General features: G+C 35.0%; 2 protein-coding genes and 2 pseudogenes across 2 annotated transcripts; 3 read left to right on the top strand and 1 right to left on the bottom strand.

Moving 5' to 3' along the window:
- The first annotated feature begins 2,016 nt into the window (after positions 1-2,016).
- On the top strand, positions 2,017-3,002 carry LOC148917366 (putative F-box protein At5g60060; annotated as a pseudogene).
- Positions 3,003-7,009: 4,007 nt separating this feature from the next.
- On the bottom strand, positions 7,010-8,610 carry LOC148917365 (uncharacterized; annotated as a pseudogene).
- A 2-nt stretch (positions 8,611-8,612) lies between these two features.
- LOC148917364 (putative F-box protein At5g60060) lies at positions 8,613-9,260 on the top strand (the record flags this gene model as incomplete). Its single annotated transcript, XM_089053467.1, has 1 exon — positions 8,613-9,260. A coding segment is annotated over one exon (648 nt), but the record flags the coding sequence as incomplete, so codon positions are not given.
- A 4,930-nt stretch (positions 9,261-14,190) lies between these two features.
- LOC103332165 (P-loop containing nucleoside triphosphate hydrolases superfamily protein) lies at positions 14,191-16,350 on the top strand. Its single transcript, XM_008234869.3, has one exon. It carries the CDS (start codon positions 14,589-14,591, stop codon positions 16,035-16,037), a length of 1,449 nt encoding a protein of 482 aa, XP_008233091.2. The 5' UTR covers positions 14,191-14,588; the 3' UTR covers positions 16,038-16,350.
- The last annotated feature ends 823 nt before the right edge of the window (positions 16,351-17,173 follow it).

Here is a 17,173-nt window from a genome sequence, read left to right as displayed (position 1 = left end):
TATATGATGAGGATCGAGGAACTTCAAGCCCTGATCTTTTGTAGAATACAAACTCATTATAATAATTTAGATTATGCGTAAAATTAAATATTTATAAATAAAAAAAACATGGCATCATGTGTAATAATAATAAGAATTTTTTTTTTCCTTAAACGAACATGATGAAGTTTGATTGTGAATACAAAGAAACTCTATACCATGTGATGACTCTAGCTCATTATTGAGGCCCAAAAAAGTCACGGGAAGCCCAAAGACATTTAAAGCCCAATATAACATATATTGTCAGTCATACGTTAATCTAAGCTGTATTTTGGGATTTAATTCATTAAATAAATATAGAAATAGAGTACATGCCATGCCAAACTAATAATACATTTTTCTCATGTCAATCACCTATCAAGCTCAAATGAACCCAAGTCATGTGGTTTACGGGGCTTGCATGAGGGATTGTGGTGTGAAAGGTTACGGAAGTCCACAAGGCCCACAGAAGCTCTTGGATAATGGAGATTTTGGGCTACCTACTTGGGAGCACCAAAGTTCAAGCCCATTACTTAGAGTTCTTCAATGTGGGTGAGCAAATGAGATATTTTTCAAGCACTTCCTTTTACCCATAGGAAATAGTCATTTTCCGAATACCTAGCTTTACCCATTGGAAACAAGCATTTTTCAGCACTTCCTATTACCCACTAGAAACAAGCAGTTTCCAGTGCTTCCTTTTACCCATAGGAAATAATCAGTTTATGGTACCTAGTTTTACATGCTGGAAAATAGTATGCCCCAATGCTCTCTTTTAACCACTGGAAATATGCTAGTTCCAACACCTCCCTTTACCTATCAGAAATAAAGGAAAACCCTCACCCTCTATAAATTGGCATTCATGGCTCAAGCAAAGGGAACCAATTTTTCTTCAGCCAACACTTCTTACTCGGCTGCTGCAAGCATCCCAGTAGCCATCAACCCCTCTTGGTTGTTGCAAGCTTCTCAGCAACCATGAGAACTCACCTTTCCTTAGTTGTTGCTAGTATTCTAGTAGTCTTCATAGTCATTCCTTAGCCATCACAACCATGTCTTCTACTTTCTCACCCTTGAAATCCATCATCTTCTCCATAAAGCCTCACCAAGCATAACTCCAAGCTCTTCTTTCGTTCCAAGCTTTAAACACCATAACCTTCAAACCTCAAGCTTTTCCTTACATCCTCCTTTTCTTGAAACTCTTAAATCCTCATAGCTATAGTCACACACAACAAATTATCAACACCAAACTCAAATATATCAAACACCAAGCTGAGCACATGCATTCTCATTTGCTAAACTTGTGGGTCTTTAGCTCCCACACTCCAAGCTTTCATGTCAAGCTCATATAATCTTATATCAACATCAGCAAGTCATCTTCAACTCATCATCAAGTTGCCGGAAACATCAACACAAAACACGCAGTTGCTAGAAGAAGAACAAAGTACTCCCCTAGGACTTGCTTCTCCCTCGGGGTACTTTGGGCCTAGTTCTTGCTAACTCAGAAAAAGGGGCATTGAAGGCTTGATTCATCACTCTATGGCGGTCCAAGAATCAATAAGCCCGGATGAGCCTTCCGACGAAAAAGACCACAACACTCATATAATAAGAAATAAAATTCAGAGAAAGAAAATATACCAAGAGCAATGTCGTGCTGATAACATGTTATATAACTAAGGGAAAATTGTAGAGAGAATTGGAAAGTAGAGAAAGACAATAGAAATTGTTCAATTAACTTGTATATCTCATCTTGATAAGACCTCTTATTTATAGACTTACAATAGTAAAAAGACATTAACAACTCATAAGTTACAAGCTCATAACTATGGTATTTAATGTATAGGTTACATAAAATTAGAAAGGGTAAATGCTAAGAGGTATAGTGGTCATCTACAAACTCATGCATTTACAACATTATTAATATTGTATCTGTAATTTATATATGTTTTTACATAACTATGATTTCTCTAATTTATTTATTTTTCCATCTTCTCATATTGTCCTCATTCTCCAATACTCTTGATTCAGAGTGCCAAGAAAGGTACATGGAATTTATACAATCCCATGATTGACAATGTCTTTGATGTGCAATTCAAATTGCCAAAGAAGCGATTTTGTAGTTTTGCAAAAGGATGGTTAATAGCTATGAACATGAATTTGGTAGTAACCCTAACAAATCCATTTTATAGGGTTAAAGGGAAGAAAAAGAGAGAAGATTCCATCATCAATCTTTCTCTACTAGACCGTAATTATGGTAATTTTTTGCATGAACAAGTGATTGCCGCATTTGTCATCAAGGCTACAATATCAGCGGATCCAATATTAAATCTCAACAATTGCATTGTCGTTGTCACATATGAGGGAATGGGTAAATTGGCTTTCATCAGACTCAATAAAGACACGACATGAATTTACGTTGATGACAGGTTGTCCTTTATTCAAGATGTTGTTCATGTTGAAGATAAGTTTTATGTTGTTGAAGAAGGGGGTACATTTTTTTCTTTTGATATTACTAGTCAGTGTATCTCTAATAAACAATTGGTTGCACATGACATTGAATCTGATGAGGTGCAAAAGACATATTTCGTGGTTTTAAATGATAAAGAATTATTTATGGTTCTAAGGTATATTACATTTAAAGATAGATGTCGTGTGACGACAAAAGTTGAAATATTCTAATTGAATTTCGACAAGTATGAGTGGGTTGAGAAAACCCCTTAGGAGATGTTGCTCTTTTTTTGGGTGATAATTTTTCAATATCTATAGTAGTTTCGAATTCTTCAGGATGTCGACCGAATTGCATCTACTTCAACCATGATTATGAACGTATAGAAGAAGGTTATGACAAAAAGCCTTTGCGTCGTGATTTTGGTGTTTATAACATTGAACGTCAAAGGTTTTCACTACCTTACACCTCATATGCTAACACTCTTATGGAGAAGGCCATGCAACCTCCATATTGGGTAGATGTACCAACTTTTCTTTCGTAAGAAAATTTATTGATGCTCCAATGTGTTGCGGTTCTATTATTTAGTGACTAATGTAATTGTTTTTTTCCCTCTATTGTTAAGCATGTGTACTTGCTCAAATGTAATTGTTATGTTTGTTTGCAACTTACTCTACTGTTTGTATAATTTTTTCTGTGCTGTAAAAGAAAATCTAAGGAATTAAATCAATAGCCAAACTTGGCCAATGGGGTCTTCCTACTTCAACAACAAAAAAATAAAATCCAAATCAATAGCCAAACTTGCTCGTGGTCCACAGCCGCAAGAACAAAAATTGAACTAGGTTGTGTTCTTGGCTTTATTAACTCTCAAGTTCTATTGTCCGTGTTTTTTTCTTTTTACACATGTGGTTAGAGTTGTACCTCATATTTTTTCTTCTTCTAAATAAAAAAATTTCATGGGATTCAAATCCCATCAATGGGTTCTAAATCCCATAACACTTGGTGAGGAGGTCATTAGTTTAATGATGTAAACAATCTAAATTTTAAGTCTCCATGTTACGAAATATTGACCAATTAATTGTAATTTAACCGAGCCAACGGGTCTTTACCATAATAGTAAGGTGGTTGGCCTCCAGCCAAAGGCCTGAGATTCGAACTCCCCAAAGCACCACTTTATAGTTTGTTATAATCCCCCCTACTTTATCAAGCGATTGACCCAAAAAAATAAATATATATATTTAACCTTAGTTTAAATTATCTTTAATTTAACCAAATGGAAAACACCATTATATTCGAAATTTGGACATCGGGTCGAGTGAAGGGGTAAATAAAAATTGAAGATATATATTGCACATTAGTAATGCGTGTATGAGAAACCCCAATTTCATATAGTTTAGATATCGCTTGTTTTTTTTTTTTTAAAGACTCTTACTTGGTTCGTCCGACCCATTGTCTACTCACATGTCATCCATGGACAAAATCTGGAGCCAATAAGATTTACCAAGCTAAACTGGCAAGACAAAAACAAACAAAAATTAATTAAAAGAATTAAAATTAGTATTGAAGAAAAACCCATAGGGAGCCATCTTTGCTTGCAACAACTCTAAATGTTGTTTGTGCAATTTTTTTTTAGAGTAATGCTACACTTACCACATTATTATCCCACTTTTCTATACCATATGATGTGGCATGTCTATATCATATGTCATATCAATTAAATTAATGAAGTGTATTTTAATAAAGAAAATTAGAAAAACAGAAACTAGTATTTTGTATGATGTGGTATGTACACATTAGCCGCCACATCATGTGGTATAAAATTGCGGTATAAAAAATGTGGTAAGACTAGTATTACTCTCTTTTTTATACTGTAAAAGAAAATCCAAGGAACTAAATCAATAGCCAAACTTGGCCGATGGGGTGCTTGTGATCCAACCAACAAGAGAAAATTAGAATTTCATATCAAGATGATAAAATATAAAACACCACAAATATATAATGTCATTATTACAAATAACCCTCACAACAAAACAACACCACTACAACCACATGAAATACCTAAACACACTTAAAACTGAAATTTAAGAAAACATATCATCAAGATGATAAAATATAAAACACCACCAATATCTAATGCCATTATTACAAATTACACTCACAACAAAACAACACTACTACAACCATACCTCAACACACTTAAAACTGAAATTTAAGAAAATATATCAGCCACTACGGCGTTCACGGTTGCCATGGCATGAATGCTCCCCCTTGTCAGCCTGTGTGAAATACACTTTCCAGCGTGATGGGCACATAAACTACCCGTCATACTCATTTCAGTGTACTTTCTCACCATGCTCCACAAATTCATTCTTTTTTTTTTATTTCCCTATGACAAAGGTAGCATCGGTAGATATCGTTGTCGGTGTGCTTTAATTCCACATGCTTATTGAGATTATCTTTGTTAACAGACTGATAGTCACAAAGGTTGCAGTCTCCCATCTACAATCAATAAAAAATATAACATTAAGTTTTAACGTCTCCAAATTACATTTCACTGAATGACTGCAATGCATTATATTAGGGACGTAACAAAATTTAAATGACTATAAAGTTATAAAATAAGCAAAGTTGGCTTAGCATTTGTATGAAGAAACTCAAATCTGACCATACGTATGTAGAGAGAGAGAGAGAGAGAGAGATGATGGGAAACGAAATTAAATAAAAAAGTAGAATACAAATTATCCACTCAATTCAAATTAGAAATGAAGGCTTGCAAAACACTATTTCATTTCATAAAATAAGCAGTAAAGAATACATTTAAAAAAATCAGGTATATATATATATATATATATAATTCATAAAGTTAATAGGCAGTATAAAAAAACTAGGAGGTTGGCTTGAACAAAGGTTTTACCTTTCCAGCGAAGAAGAAGCACACACTTGGTTGGCGAAGTATCAGAAGATTTGTGTTGTTAAAACTACCACTCAGCAGTGCTAATACTTCCTCTTATGAGACTTAAGCCTCTTGGTCGATGCAGTCCTTTTAAAGTGATTTGGTGGGGTGAAATAAATTATGAAAGGGAGAGGTTTCTTCATTCCTCTCGGTAATTAATTATTACATGTGGTGGCCACTACGTTTCTCCAAAACTATAACTCAACTGGTATAAATCAAACCACAGAGAGAGAGAGAGAGAGAGAGAGAGAGAGCTACTGGAGTGGACAGTGGCCTATGTAAAAGATTGATATTCATAGCTAATTAAAACCATCAACATAGTAATTATTAATTTGTAAGAGACTTTAAATAAAAAACAACTCATAGTTGAAGTAGCAGCAGCATAGCTATTAGCTATAGTTAGCATGCTGTCATGTAACTCCTCCATAAGTTAAGTCCATAACTGGAAAGCTCATTGAGGTCAAAGTGAGCAGTCCAGCATCCTATAAATGTGTGAGAGAGAGAGAGACTTACCATTTGATCTCTAAGATATAATATCCTCATGATTAAGGTGGGCTTTACCTTTTCTTTGGGCAATCTTTGTAGCGTAGGAGAATAGAGGGATATACATTATACATCCATGTCACTATCTGGGTTGTATTGTGTATATATTGGTTTCATTTCTTAGCACTAGAGAGAGAGTGATCCTCGTTGTGAGATTTTTGCCATTATCGCATGCAAATGCAGTCAGTGTACGTATAGGTGAGCATCAGAGCGGGTGTGGATCATAAATATATACTTTGTTTTTCAGCTAGCATCATGTCAGATAAGATGAGTAAAACATTTGTTGACCAAATCGAAATCAAATTACATAAGGCCATAAACTCATAAACATATATCTCCTTGTCAGTCGATCATAAATAGACTAGTTGGCATCAATGTTTTCAAAGGCGAGGCATATAGGCGAGGTGTTTTTAGTAGTGTTATGCGAGACGTAAGTCTTGAAGCGTTGAAGCGTAAGCCTTTTGAACATTAATTTATTTTAATAAGAAAAATTTATGAATAATACAATACAATTAAATTGTACAACTAATTCTTATTCAACTATAACAGTCTTTTAAATATAATCAAATATAAGTACTAATTGTCATTCAAAGCATAATGATCAATCCCAAAACATAAAATATTTATTCAACATCAAAACAAAAATATAATTCACTCATCCCACTCCTCAACACTAATATCATTCAAACTAGCATCATTATCATATTGATCAACTGTATCAATATGAAAAGGATATTTCCCATTATCAAATGTTGAATGATCTTTATCTATCTCATCATCTTCATCCATTAGCATCACTCTTATGGACTTGCTTTTGACTTTCCTCTTATCTGTACATATGAACAATGAATTAAAATTATAAAATTTAGTGGTAATGAATTAAACACTAATTGTAACTTTACATACTTACTTGAGGTTTCACCATCTTTTCTCTTTTTTGAAGCTAACGAGGAAAGAAGAACATCATCGTCAAGAATAAGATCATCATCAATAATAGGATCTTGAGTTCTAGAATTGACAATAGGCTCTTGAGTCCTAACATGAATATTCCCTCGCTATTGAGTCCTAGGATCAAAAATAGGCTCCACATAAATAGGAACTCGAGTATGTAGATCAGTTTCATAAGGTTTAATGGGCATATTTCTGATGACCTCAACATCATATAATTCTTGAGAATTAAGCCAAGTAAGATCAGTTGGTAGAATTGGTTCTTCAACCTCAGCTATCTATTCATCATCGGACTCAATTTCATTCACCAATATTGGATCAATCTTTGACCTCCTTCTAATACTTCTCTCTCTTAATGTCGTATTATACTTCACATATACTAGAGCATTGAGCTTTTGATGTTCAAGTCCATTTCTTTTCTTTGAATGAATCTAAAATAATATAAACATACAAAATTAGATTTAGAAGCATCAAAATTTGAACAATAAATTAACCAATGAATTTTACATTCTCAAATGTTCTCTAATTCCTTTTACACCCAAATGCATTACAAGTAAGGCTAAGCACCCGAATAGTAAACTTCGTCAACTCAGGTATGTCCCTTCCAAAACCAATTGCTATAAAAACAAAAACAAAACAAATCCATCTAATTAAGTTTAACATTTATTTCAAGTGTTCATTATACTTGAATGAAAATGAAAAAGTAAAGATTATAACCTGGAGTTCGTAGTTTCCTTAAATTCACAGCAAGATGACTTCCAAACTTTCATTTTGCCTCATCATACAAGTCCAATTGGACATCAACAACCATATGATCCTCAAAAGACAACATCCTAGTCATGCAATCTTCCAATCTCTTCCTCACTTCATCAGCATTAGAAAAGATTTCTTCATAATACAATTGAGGGTTCAAATAATAACCAGCAGCATGTAAAGTTTGATGAAGTTGTAGGCCCCATCTTTCGTCTATTCTTCTCCAAATTGGTTTATACTTTCCTTCAACTTTTCCACAATCAAAAGCAATCTTCTCTTTTGCAACATCCATTAAACCATAAATAAATCCCACAACGTGTCTCTCCTCTAAATCAACTTCTCTCAAAATCAATACTAATGGAATAACACTTTTGATGCAAAAAGCAACATGGGACCAAAAATTAACATCATATAGTATAGTTGAATGAACCCTAATAACTTCATTATGTTGGACAAATGGTCTATTGTGTCATTCTCTAGAAGAAAACATAGCTTGAAAAGGTTGTTTTTGCTTATAGATGTTTTGAAGAGTAAGATATGAAGTGGCAAACCGTGTGATTGTAGGGCGAATTATCTCTTTGTTTTTTGTGAAAGATCTCATCAAAACAAGAACCCATGTATGCCCATAAATAAACTTCACTACTTGCTTGGCTAGTCTAATTGTATCTTCAAAAACTTTCATTTTGCTAATATCTTCTAACATCAAATCAATGCAGTGGGCAGCACATGGAGTCCACCATAACTTCTTCCTCTTCTCCATAAGTTTCATTCCAACATTCTTATAATTTGAAGCATTATCTGTTATTACTTGAATGACATGCTCCTCCCCAACTTCTTTGACAACATCATCTAAATATTTGAACAATAACGTTCCATTTTTTAAGGAATCATATGCATCAATAGAACATAAAGCCACAAACTCACAAACATATATGTTTTCTTCCCAACCATTGCATTGTTGTTGTCACATATGAGGGAATGGGTAAATTGGCTTTCATCAGACTCAATAAAGACACAACATGGACTTACGTTGATGAAAGCTTGTCCTTTATTCAAGATGTTGTTCATGTTGAAGATAAGTTTTATGTTGTTGAAGAAGGGGGTACATTTTTTTCTTTTGATATTACTAGTCAGTGTATCTCTAATAAACAATTGGTTGCACAGGGCATTGAATCTGATAAGGTGCAGAAGACATATCTCGTGGTTTTAAATGATAAAGAATTATTGATGGTTCTAAGATATATTACATTTAAAGATAGATGTCGTGTGACGACAAAAGTTGAAATATTCGAATTGAATTTCAACAAGTATGAGTGGGTTGAGAAAAACAGCTTAGGAGATGTTGCTCTCTTTTTGGGTGATAATTTTTCAATATATGTAGTAGCTTTGAATTTTTCAAGATGTCGACCGAATTGCATCTACTTCAACAATGATTATGAACATATAGAAGGAGGTTATGACAAAAAGCCTTTGCGTCGTGATTTTGGTGTTTATGACATTGAACGTCAAAGCTTTTCACAACCTTACACCTCAGATGCTAACGCTCTTATGGAGAAGACCATGCAACCTCCATATTGGATAGATGTACCAACTTTTCTTTTGTAACAAAATTTATGGATGCTCCGATGTGTTGCAGTTCTATTATTTAGTAACTAATGTAATTGTTATTTTCCGCTCTAATGTTAAGCATGTACACTTGTAACAAAATTTATGGATGCTCCGATGTGTCGCAGTTCTATTATTTAGTGACTAATGTAATTGTTATTTTCCGCTCTAATGTTAAGCATGTACACTTGCTCAATTGTAATTGTTGTTATGTTTCTTTACAACTTACTTTAATGTTTGTGTAATTTTTTCTGTGTCGTAAAAGAAAATCTAAGGAACTAAATCAATAGCCAAACTTGGCATGGTCTTCCTACTTTTGACCAAAAAAAAGAAGTCAAAATCAAAATCAATAGCCAAACTTGCTCGTGATGTAGCCGTAGGAAAAAAGAATTGAATTGGAATGTGTTCTTTACTTTATTAACTGTCAAGTTATGTTGTCCCATAACCAATGGCGGACCCAATACATGCCTATTGTGGGTAGCTGCCCACACTTAGGTAGTTTCTTCACCCATCTAACCAATAAAAATTAGACACTAGGCTAATATTTTGCATGCAAAATTCCCACTCAGCACCCTAAATAAGTAAAGTCTTCAAGGTTTTAGCCCAAAACCTCTTATATATTGAAAATATCAAGGCCCAAGACTTAATAAACATATGGTCCAATATATAAAGTCTTAGATTTTGGGCCAAAATCATGTATTAAAAATTTATTGAAATAGATTATGTGTTATAATATATATCGTATTACTATGAAGACCTAGACTTTGTAAGAGTCAGCTATGAAATTTTTTTTTATGCTCCCAGATGGAAAAAAGTCTGAGTCCGCCACTGCCCATAACACTTGATGAGGTCAATAGTTTAATGATGCAAACAATCTAATTTTTAAGTCTCCAATTTATGTCATGTTACGAAATATTCACCAAACAAAAGTAATTTAACCAAGTCAATGGGTCTTTACCACAATAGTATGGTGGTTGGGAGGTTTCAACCCCTAAGACACCATTTAGTTTATTATAATTCCCCCTTCTCTATCCATCGACTAGCCTTTTTTTTGTTTTTTTTTTTCTTCAAAGCTTAGTTTAAATCATGGTTAATTTAACCAAATGGAGAACACCAGTAATTCGAAATTAGGACATTGGGTCATTTGAAGGGGTAAATAAAAATTGAAGCTACATGGTAGTCTTTAGCTTTATGATCCAATCTCAAATCTAAATCAAGCAATATCAATTTCTTAGCTTTCTGGGAAAAAAAAATTATCAAATTTTTAGCTCATTATGTTTTTAAAAAATTGCACATTGGCACTGTGAGTGAGAAGCCCCCATCTCACGTAGTTTTTGCTATCGCTTATATTTTAAAAAAATAAACATGATCTTTTGACAAAAAAGGCTCTTACTTGTGTTTTATTTGTTCCGACCCAATGTCTACTCACATGTTTGGAATCCTGTCATCCATGGACAGAATCTGGACCAAATGAGATTTAGCAAGTTGAACTGGGCCAGCCCTTCCACCTTGATGGATCGAATGGCTCAGGCAAAGTCCCATCTCATTTTCCAATTGTAAGCCACATTCGCCAGGAAAATCTATGGACCCAAATAAACATTGCCAGAAAAATAAAAAAAGTTTCCAAATTGATTTAGGACCGCGCATAATCGAGAACGTCAGAAAATAAAAAATTTCAGACGAATACAAAATGGAATTTTCATTCAAGAAGAAACAGATGGCTGTCAATAATAACTTTTCAACTGTTGATGGAGTTTTCACGAAAAAATATGTTGAAACCCTGCAACACACAACTGCCACAAAATACATACACGAAACCTTAACCCATCAAATTGTGTGTTCCAAAATACATACACGTCGTAGTTACAACCTAATTACAAACAGAATCATTGTCTTATTGATTTTGCTTCTTTTTGTTTTATACCTAAAAATTCTAATTGGTAGAAAGTTTTTGGTGATCATCTACAGCCACAACCACTGCAAATGTGACAACTCTCCCTTACCCCACCTCAAATTCCCCTTTCAGCACAAGACGATGCCAAGTTTAGAATGACTTGTTTTTTCATGGAGTGTGTGTTTAACTAACTAGTTATCGACTTAATTAATAATAATTAGCTTGAATTAGTCCCATAATGCATATGCAAGACGCTTTAAAAGTCCATATTCAACCTAACACACAAGACTAAATCACAACAACTAGTTAGTGGCTACCCTAGTTGACACAACTAACTGGGTTTTTCTTAACAAAGGGTGAAATATGCGACGAAAGTCGTCCATGCACAAATGAGAATGAGGGCAATGTCCGCGACTGTCCCGAGCACTCTTCAAAAGAATTGGTATACAATATTTATTTTAATTAGGAAGTTATACATGTGAAGGTGACTTAGTCGTCACGCATACTAATGCTGTCTGTATTAGCACCAACATTTACAAGAAAGAAGTCCAAAAACAGACAACTAAAGTAGGGGAATCGTAGGGTTGAAAATTAAGGCTAAACAAAAGTGTTTAAAGCTAATAGGAAGTGACAATATTAATGGGGCTATGAATATAAAATAACATTCAAAACCAAATGGCGTAGGCAGAAAGGAGTTTGCAATTTTTGCATAAAGTGCCAGTGCCTTGTTTTTATCTTCTCATGGATATTCAAAAGTCTCTCTCAAGTGACCCAAACAATATCTGCTCCACCCAAACCCGTGTTTAAGCCGCGTCTAATAAGATAAAAATTAAGCCTTAAATATTATTTAAACATAGCATTGTAAATAATATATTTCGTTAATCATATGCCACATAATTTGCGTTATTTTTTATTAAGATATGAAAAAAATCCTAAGAGTCAAATTTTTGTGGTGAGTGTACGGACGAAAAGTATTGTTACATGACGTAGTTATAAGACTCAGCTCAATTAGTAACAAGTTGATGTGCAAATTAAATTAAGTTTATTTATAAATTTGTAATTAAATTATCAGTGGTAATTAACATGACCTAGTGTTTTAACAAACAAACTCAAAAAAAAAAAAAAAAGTGACCTAGTCAAACTCAAACTCAATCAACTATTTAATCCAGTTTCTAAAATATTCATTTTATTTTATGAACTTTTCACACGTAAAAAGTTCAACGTGGAGTCTCTATCAACAGCAACATGCCAAAAGCTTCTATAATAATCTTTGATCGCAATCAACTTTCAATGGCCTTACAAACTTGCACCGACTTTCAGTCATTTCGGGGCCAAAATATTCTACAAGGAATCAAAGAATAATCTCGTGTTGATTAATCCAAAAAAAACAAAATTCACAAGGAAAACCTTTTTTTTTTGATCGAATTCAAGGAAAACCTTTTGATCGTCTAAAATCCGCCAAAATCAAAAGGAAAAGTTGATGATAAACGACATCATACACAAGTTGGGATGAATTGGCCTTTTCAAAGTGTGCAAGCGCTGATGCTCGTTCAACTTTGAAAGTTGATGAATGAGTAGTGTAGAATTCTAAAAGGAAAAAAGAAAAAGAAAAATGAGCCTTTTTCTGCCTTCATTTTTGTTCGTATTTGTCGCACTTAGGCTACATACACGTATTGACCAAAAGAAAAAAGACTGCGTACACATAAGAATTTCAAAAAAAATTGAATTTAGCGTTGAATATTCGGCCATAAAATTGACAAAACCTTAGCTAAGCTGGTTGGTCTCCTTCCATATGGAGACTAGGGCAAACTATTATTGGTTGTTGTTTCTTGGTATGTCACAGCTACAAGTAGAACGTCATAACATATTCATTAAATTCGGATCTTACAAATGACATAAGAAGCTCCATAGATCATAGAGGTTGGTATCTTCAACCAGCTAGCGAGGGACACTTGGATCAATGATGATTGCATGGAAGGGGTCCATATGTATAGCCCCAAAAGAAACAAAAATGGAGAGGTGGCAAATTTAAATAATGCGGGCAGTTGATATGAGAACAAGGAAAGAATATACGAATACATATACTAGTAGGATACGTGTAGCTAAAACTTGAATGAATTTTGTTCAAATAAAGCGGTTTTGTATTTATTTATATTTTTCAATTTTTAGAGAGTAGCGATAACCCTACTCCCCCATTTATTCACCGTATTCACCTATTATGTGCTATAAATTTTTTATCTCTTTTTGTTTATTTTGAACTATGACGGCCATTACCGCATGCATATTAGTGCTTCATTATCTTGGCATCTTTGGTTGAAGAAGAATACTATTAGATTAAGAGTAATTATAGTGTGATATGGTAGTACGGTCATATGATCCTAGTTAGATTAGCTGGTTGTCCTAATTTAAAGCTTATCCTTTCATGTAATTTTACTATAAAATGAAATCGAGTTTTTATTTTAATGTTTAGTAGGCCTCACACTTTGTTAAGTAGCAATAATTCGCTCTTTTTAAAGTAAAGATGAATACGGGAGATAAGAAAAGGTAAAGATGTGATAGAATATACAAAGCCAAAAAAAAAAACAAAAAACCTAATTATTGGAATCAATTTTCTAGAAGGTGAGAACAAATTATTATAATCCGTTTTCTTTTGTGGGGATTAGCATCAAAAATCAAATTTAAATTGGCCATTTGGTAGACCAACAATTATTATTACAAAACCGAATCAGAATATGATTTTCCACACACTCTGAGTTGGAAACTTCATAAATCTGTGAGTTGAGAAAAATAATTATACCATATATGCTGAGAATATGATTGGATTATTGGTACTATATGGTAAAGAAATATTATAATTATTAGAGAGATTCAAAATTAAAAGAAAAAAAGTCTTGCATTTAAATTTAATCTAATAAAGAAAGGCCCATAAAACACATCATCAATGGGCTGGACAGCAGCTAGCAAATGAAGGACAATTTGATATCTCTCATTAATCTTTTTTATATTAATAGTTTCAATCCAAACACAGCTTTAGCCTTTACTTTCGCTTAATTCGCTTGCTCTCTCTCTCTCTCTCTCTCTCTCACTTCGCCTTTGACCCATCGAAACTTGCCGGCAGGTAGCCGTCTTCCAATTAAATACTCTACCTTCAAATTTCAATCCCTTCCCCATTTAACATTCCTCATCTTCTCTCATCTGTATATAAATTTCCCTTTTTTTCCTCCATATTTCCATTTACTCATCTTCTTCTTCCGAACCCAAGTGTATTCGTAACTCTCTCTGTACCCACCATGATTTTCCCTTCAAAAAGAAGGAAAAGACTTATGAAAATTCCCTTTTCACCACAAAAAGCTCTGCTATAGATCACCAAATTTCCCAACTTTTTGGTTTTGGGAACTGGGTTTTTGCCCCAAAATTTCAAAAGAAGAAAAAGAATGATTCTTTCCAACCCATTCTTTCTTGTACTTGTAACCGTCTGTATATTTGTAGCAATCCGTGTGGCTCTGTACAAAACTGGGTTGGTTTTTCTTGTGAAGAAATGGTGGAGACGATTCGAAGATTGCTTCCATGTCTACCAATCTTTCAAAGTCCCAGAATTCAACGAAAGCATGCAGGAAAATCACCTTTATGGCAAAGTCACCGACTATCTCAACTCTCTCACCTCCATTGAAGAATCGGATTTCACCAATCTCGTCACGGGCAAAAAACCCAATGAAATTGTACTCAAGCTCGACCGAAACCAGACCATCGAAGACGACTTCCTCGGCGCCAAGGTGCTATGGGAAACAGGGGCCAGTACAGACAGTACGAGCAGAAGCTTAGTGTTGAAGATTCGAAAAGCCGATAAGCGTCGGATTCTCAGGCCTTATTTGCAGCACATCCATGTCGTCGCTGATGAGCTGGAGCAGAAAAAACGGGACTTGAGGCTTTTCATGAACGTTGAAGCACCCAATCGAGCATGGAGAGCCGTCCCGTTCACGCACCCATCGACCTTGGAGACCATAACCATGGAAGCCGATCTCAAATCCAAGGTAAAATCCGATTTGGAGTCGTTTCTCAAGGCCAGGCAGTATTACCACAGACTGGGTCGGGTTTGGAAACGGAGCTTTTTGCTATACGGGCCATCAGGCACTGGAAAATCAAGCTTTGTGGCCGCCATGGCCAATTTCCTCAACTACGATGTGTACGATCTCGATCTATCGAGAGTCAAAGACGATTCACAGCTGAAGACGCTACTGTTGCAGACGACGACCAAGTCGGTAATTGTGATAGAGGATTTGGACCGATATCTCGCCGAGAAATCGACGGGTTTGAGCTTTTCGGGGATATCGAATTTCATGGACGGGTTGTTGAACTCGTGCTGCGCGGAGGAGCGGGTCATGGTGTTCACGATGAACTCGAAGGACCACGTTGACCCGGCCTTTCTGCGGCCGGGTCGGATCGACGTCCATATCCATTTTCCGCTCTGCGATTTCGGAGCCTTCAAAAATCTAGCGACGAGTTATTTGGGGGTGAAAGAGCACAAGCTTTTTTCTCAGGTGGAGGAGATTTTTCTGAATGGGTCAAGTTTGAGCCCGGCCGAGATCGGCGAGTTAATGATCGCGAACCGGAACTCGCCGAGTCGGGCCATTAAATCGGTCATCACGGCTCTGCAAACGGACGGCGATGGGAGGGGGATCGGCATGTTCGGGCGGCGGGTGGGGTTTGATGTCGGGTCGAGAAAGTCCGGGGACGAAATGGTTGAACCCGGCGGGGTGTTTTGCGGGGAAGGCGCTCATACCGTTAGGGACTTTAGGAAGTTGTATGGGTTCTTGAGGATGAAGAGCAACAGGAGCTCTCATTCTCAGTCGTTCGATGCTGGCTCGGCGAACAGGGATGGCTGATCGGACGGCTTGGAAATTGCGATGGTTTGAAGGGGCATGTTCGATGCAACGTGTCGAGTTGTAATTGGGGGGACATTGCCCTTGGGTCTCTGGAAGAACAGAGAATCAATATAGAGGGAAATGCAGCAGAATACAGCTTAATTTAATTAGAACCAAAAACCAACAATTTGTTTTGATATTTGTTTGATATTTGGATATTTGGTAGTTGGGATTGGATGCTTTGTGGAAAGATTAATTGACACAATTGGGAATGTGATTCTGTCTTTCTCCTCTTCTTCTTCCCTTTGTTGGAATGCACTGCCTTTTGTTGATACACTGAACATGTAAATGACATTGTTTTAATTTTCTGAAAAAAAAAATATTAGCTATTCATAAATTACAGAAAGGGAAATGGAATTCATTATGAATTCAGGAATATGGATAGTTCTTCTTAACCACTTACTTAAATTACAAGTCCGTGTTGTACGATTGTTAAATTCATTGTATACCAGACATTACGGTTAGTTTAGTCCTATCATGTCGAGTTTCAAACAACAAAAGGCCAATTTGGAGTCCCATCTAAAGAAGTTTTATTACCATACAAGCATACACCAACCAAGATGCAAAATTAGTAATGTATCACACCAACAAATCAGCAATCAAATTATGCTTAACAAAGTCAATGTATTCACAAATGGATGCTCTGTTTATTTTTTAACCTTAAATCTTATATGACAAATGGCAATTACTATAATATTTACAAATTAGTAATACAATACAGAAGAATCAAAGAAAAATAGATTAAGCTACTGCAAGTGAGCAAACAACAATGTCTTAGTGATGTCACTGCATTTGACTATTTTGTGCAAAATGATATTCCTTTTTCTTTGTTGCTAATTTTAAAGGTTGTTTTTTTCTGCTCTCATCATTGGTCATGATGGTATATGATCCTGCTTCCTTTTCAAGTCATTTTTGTCTTTAATCGCAGAATCAGCCAAATTTTTTAAAGCAAAAAAATTGAAATCAGAATTAATATATGATATTTATTTATATGACAATAATAAGAAAAGGAAATGGATTGGTTCATCGTCTTCATTTGTTTCCTCAAATAATGGTAAGTTAATACTCGTTTGCTAGTCAATTCTCAAAATGATTCT

This window comes from Prunus mume, linkage group LG5, assembly GCF_029339155.1.
Source record: "Prunus mume cultivar Tortuosa linkage group LG5, ASM2933915v1, whole genome shotgun sequence".
Taxonomy (NCBI): domain Eukaryota; kingdom Viridiplantae; phylum Streptophyta; class Magnoliopsida; order Rosales; family Rosaceae; genus Prunus; species Prunus mume.
The sequence above is the reverse complement of the archived record's forward strand: the minus strand, read 5'-3'. Positions and strand labels throughout refer to the sequence as shown.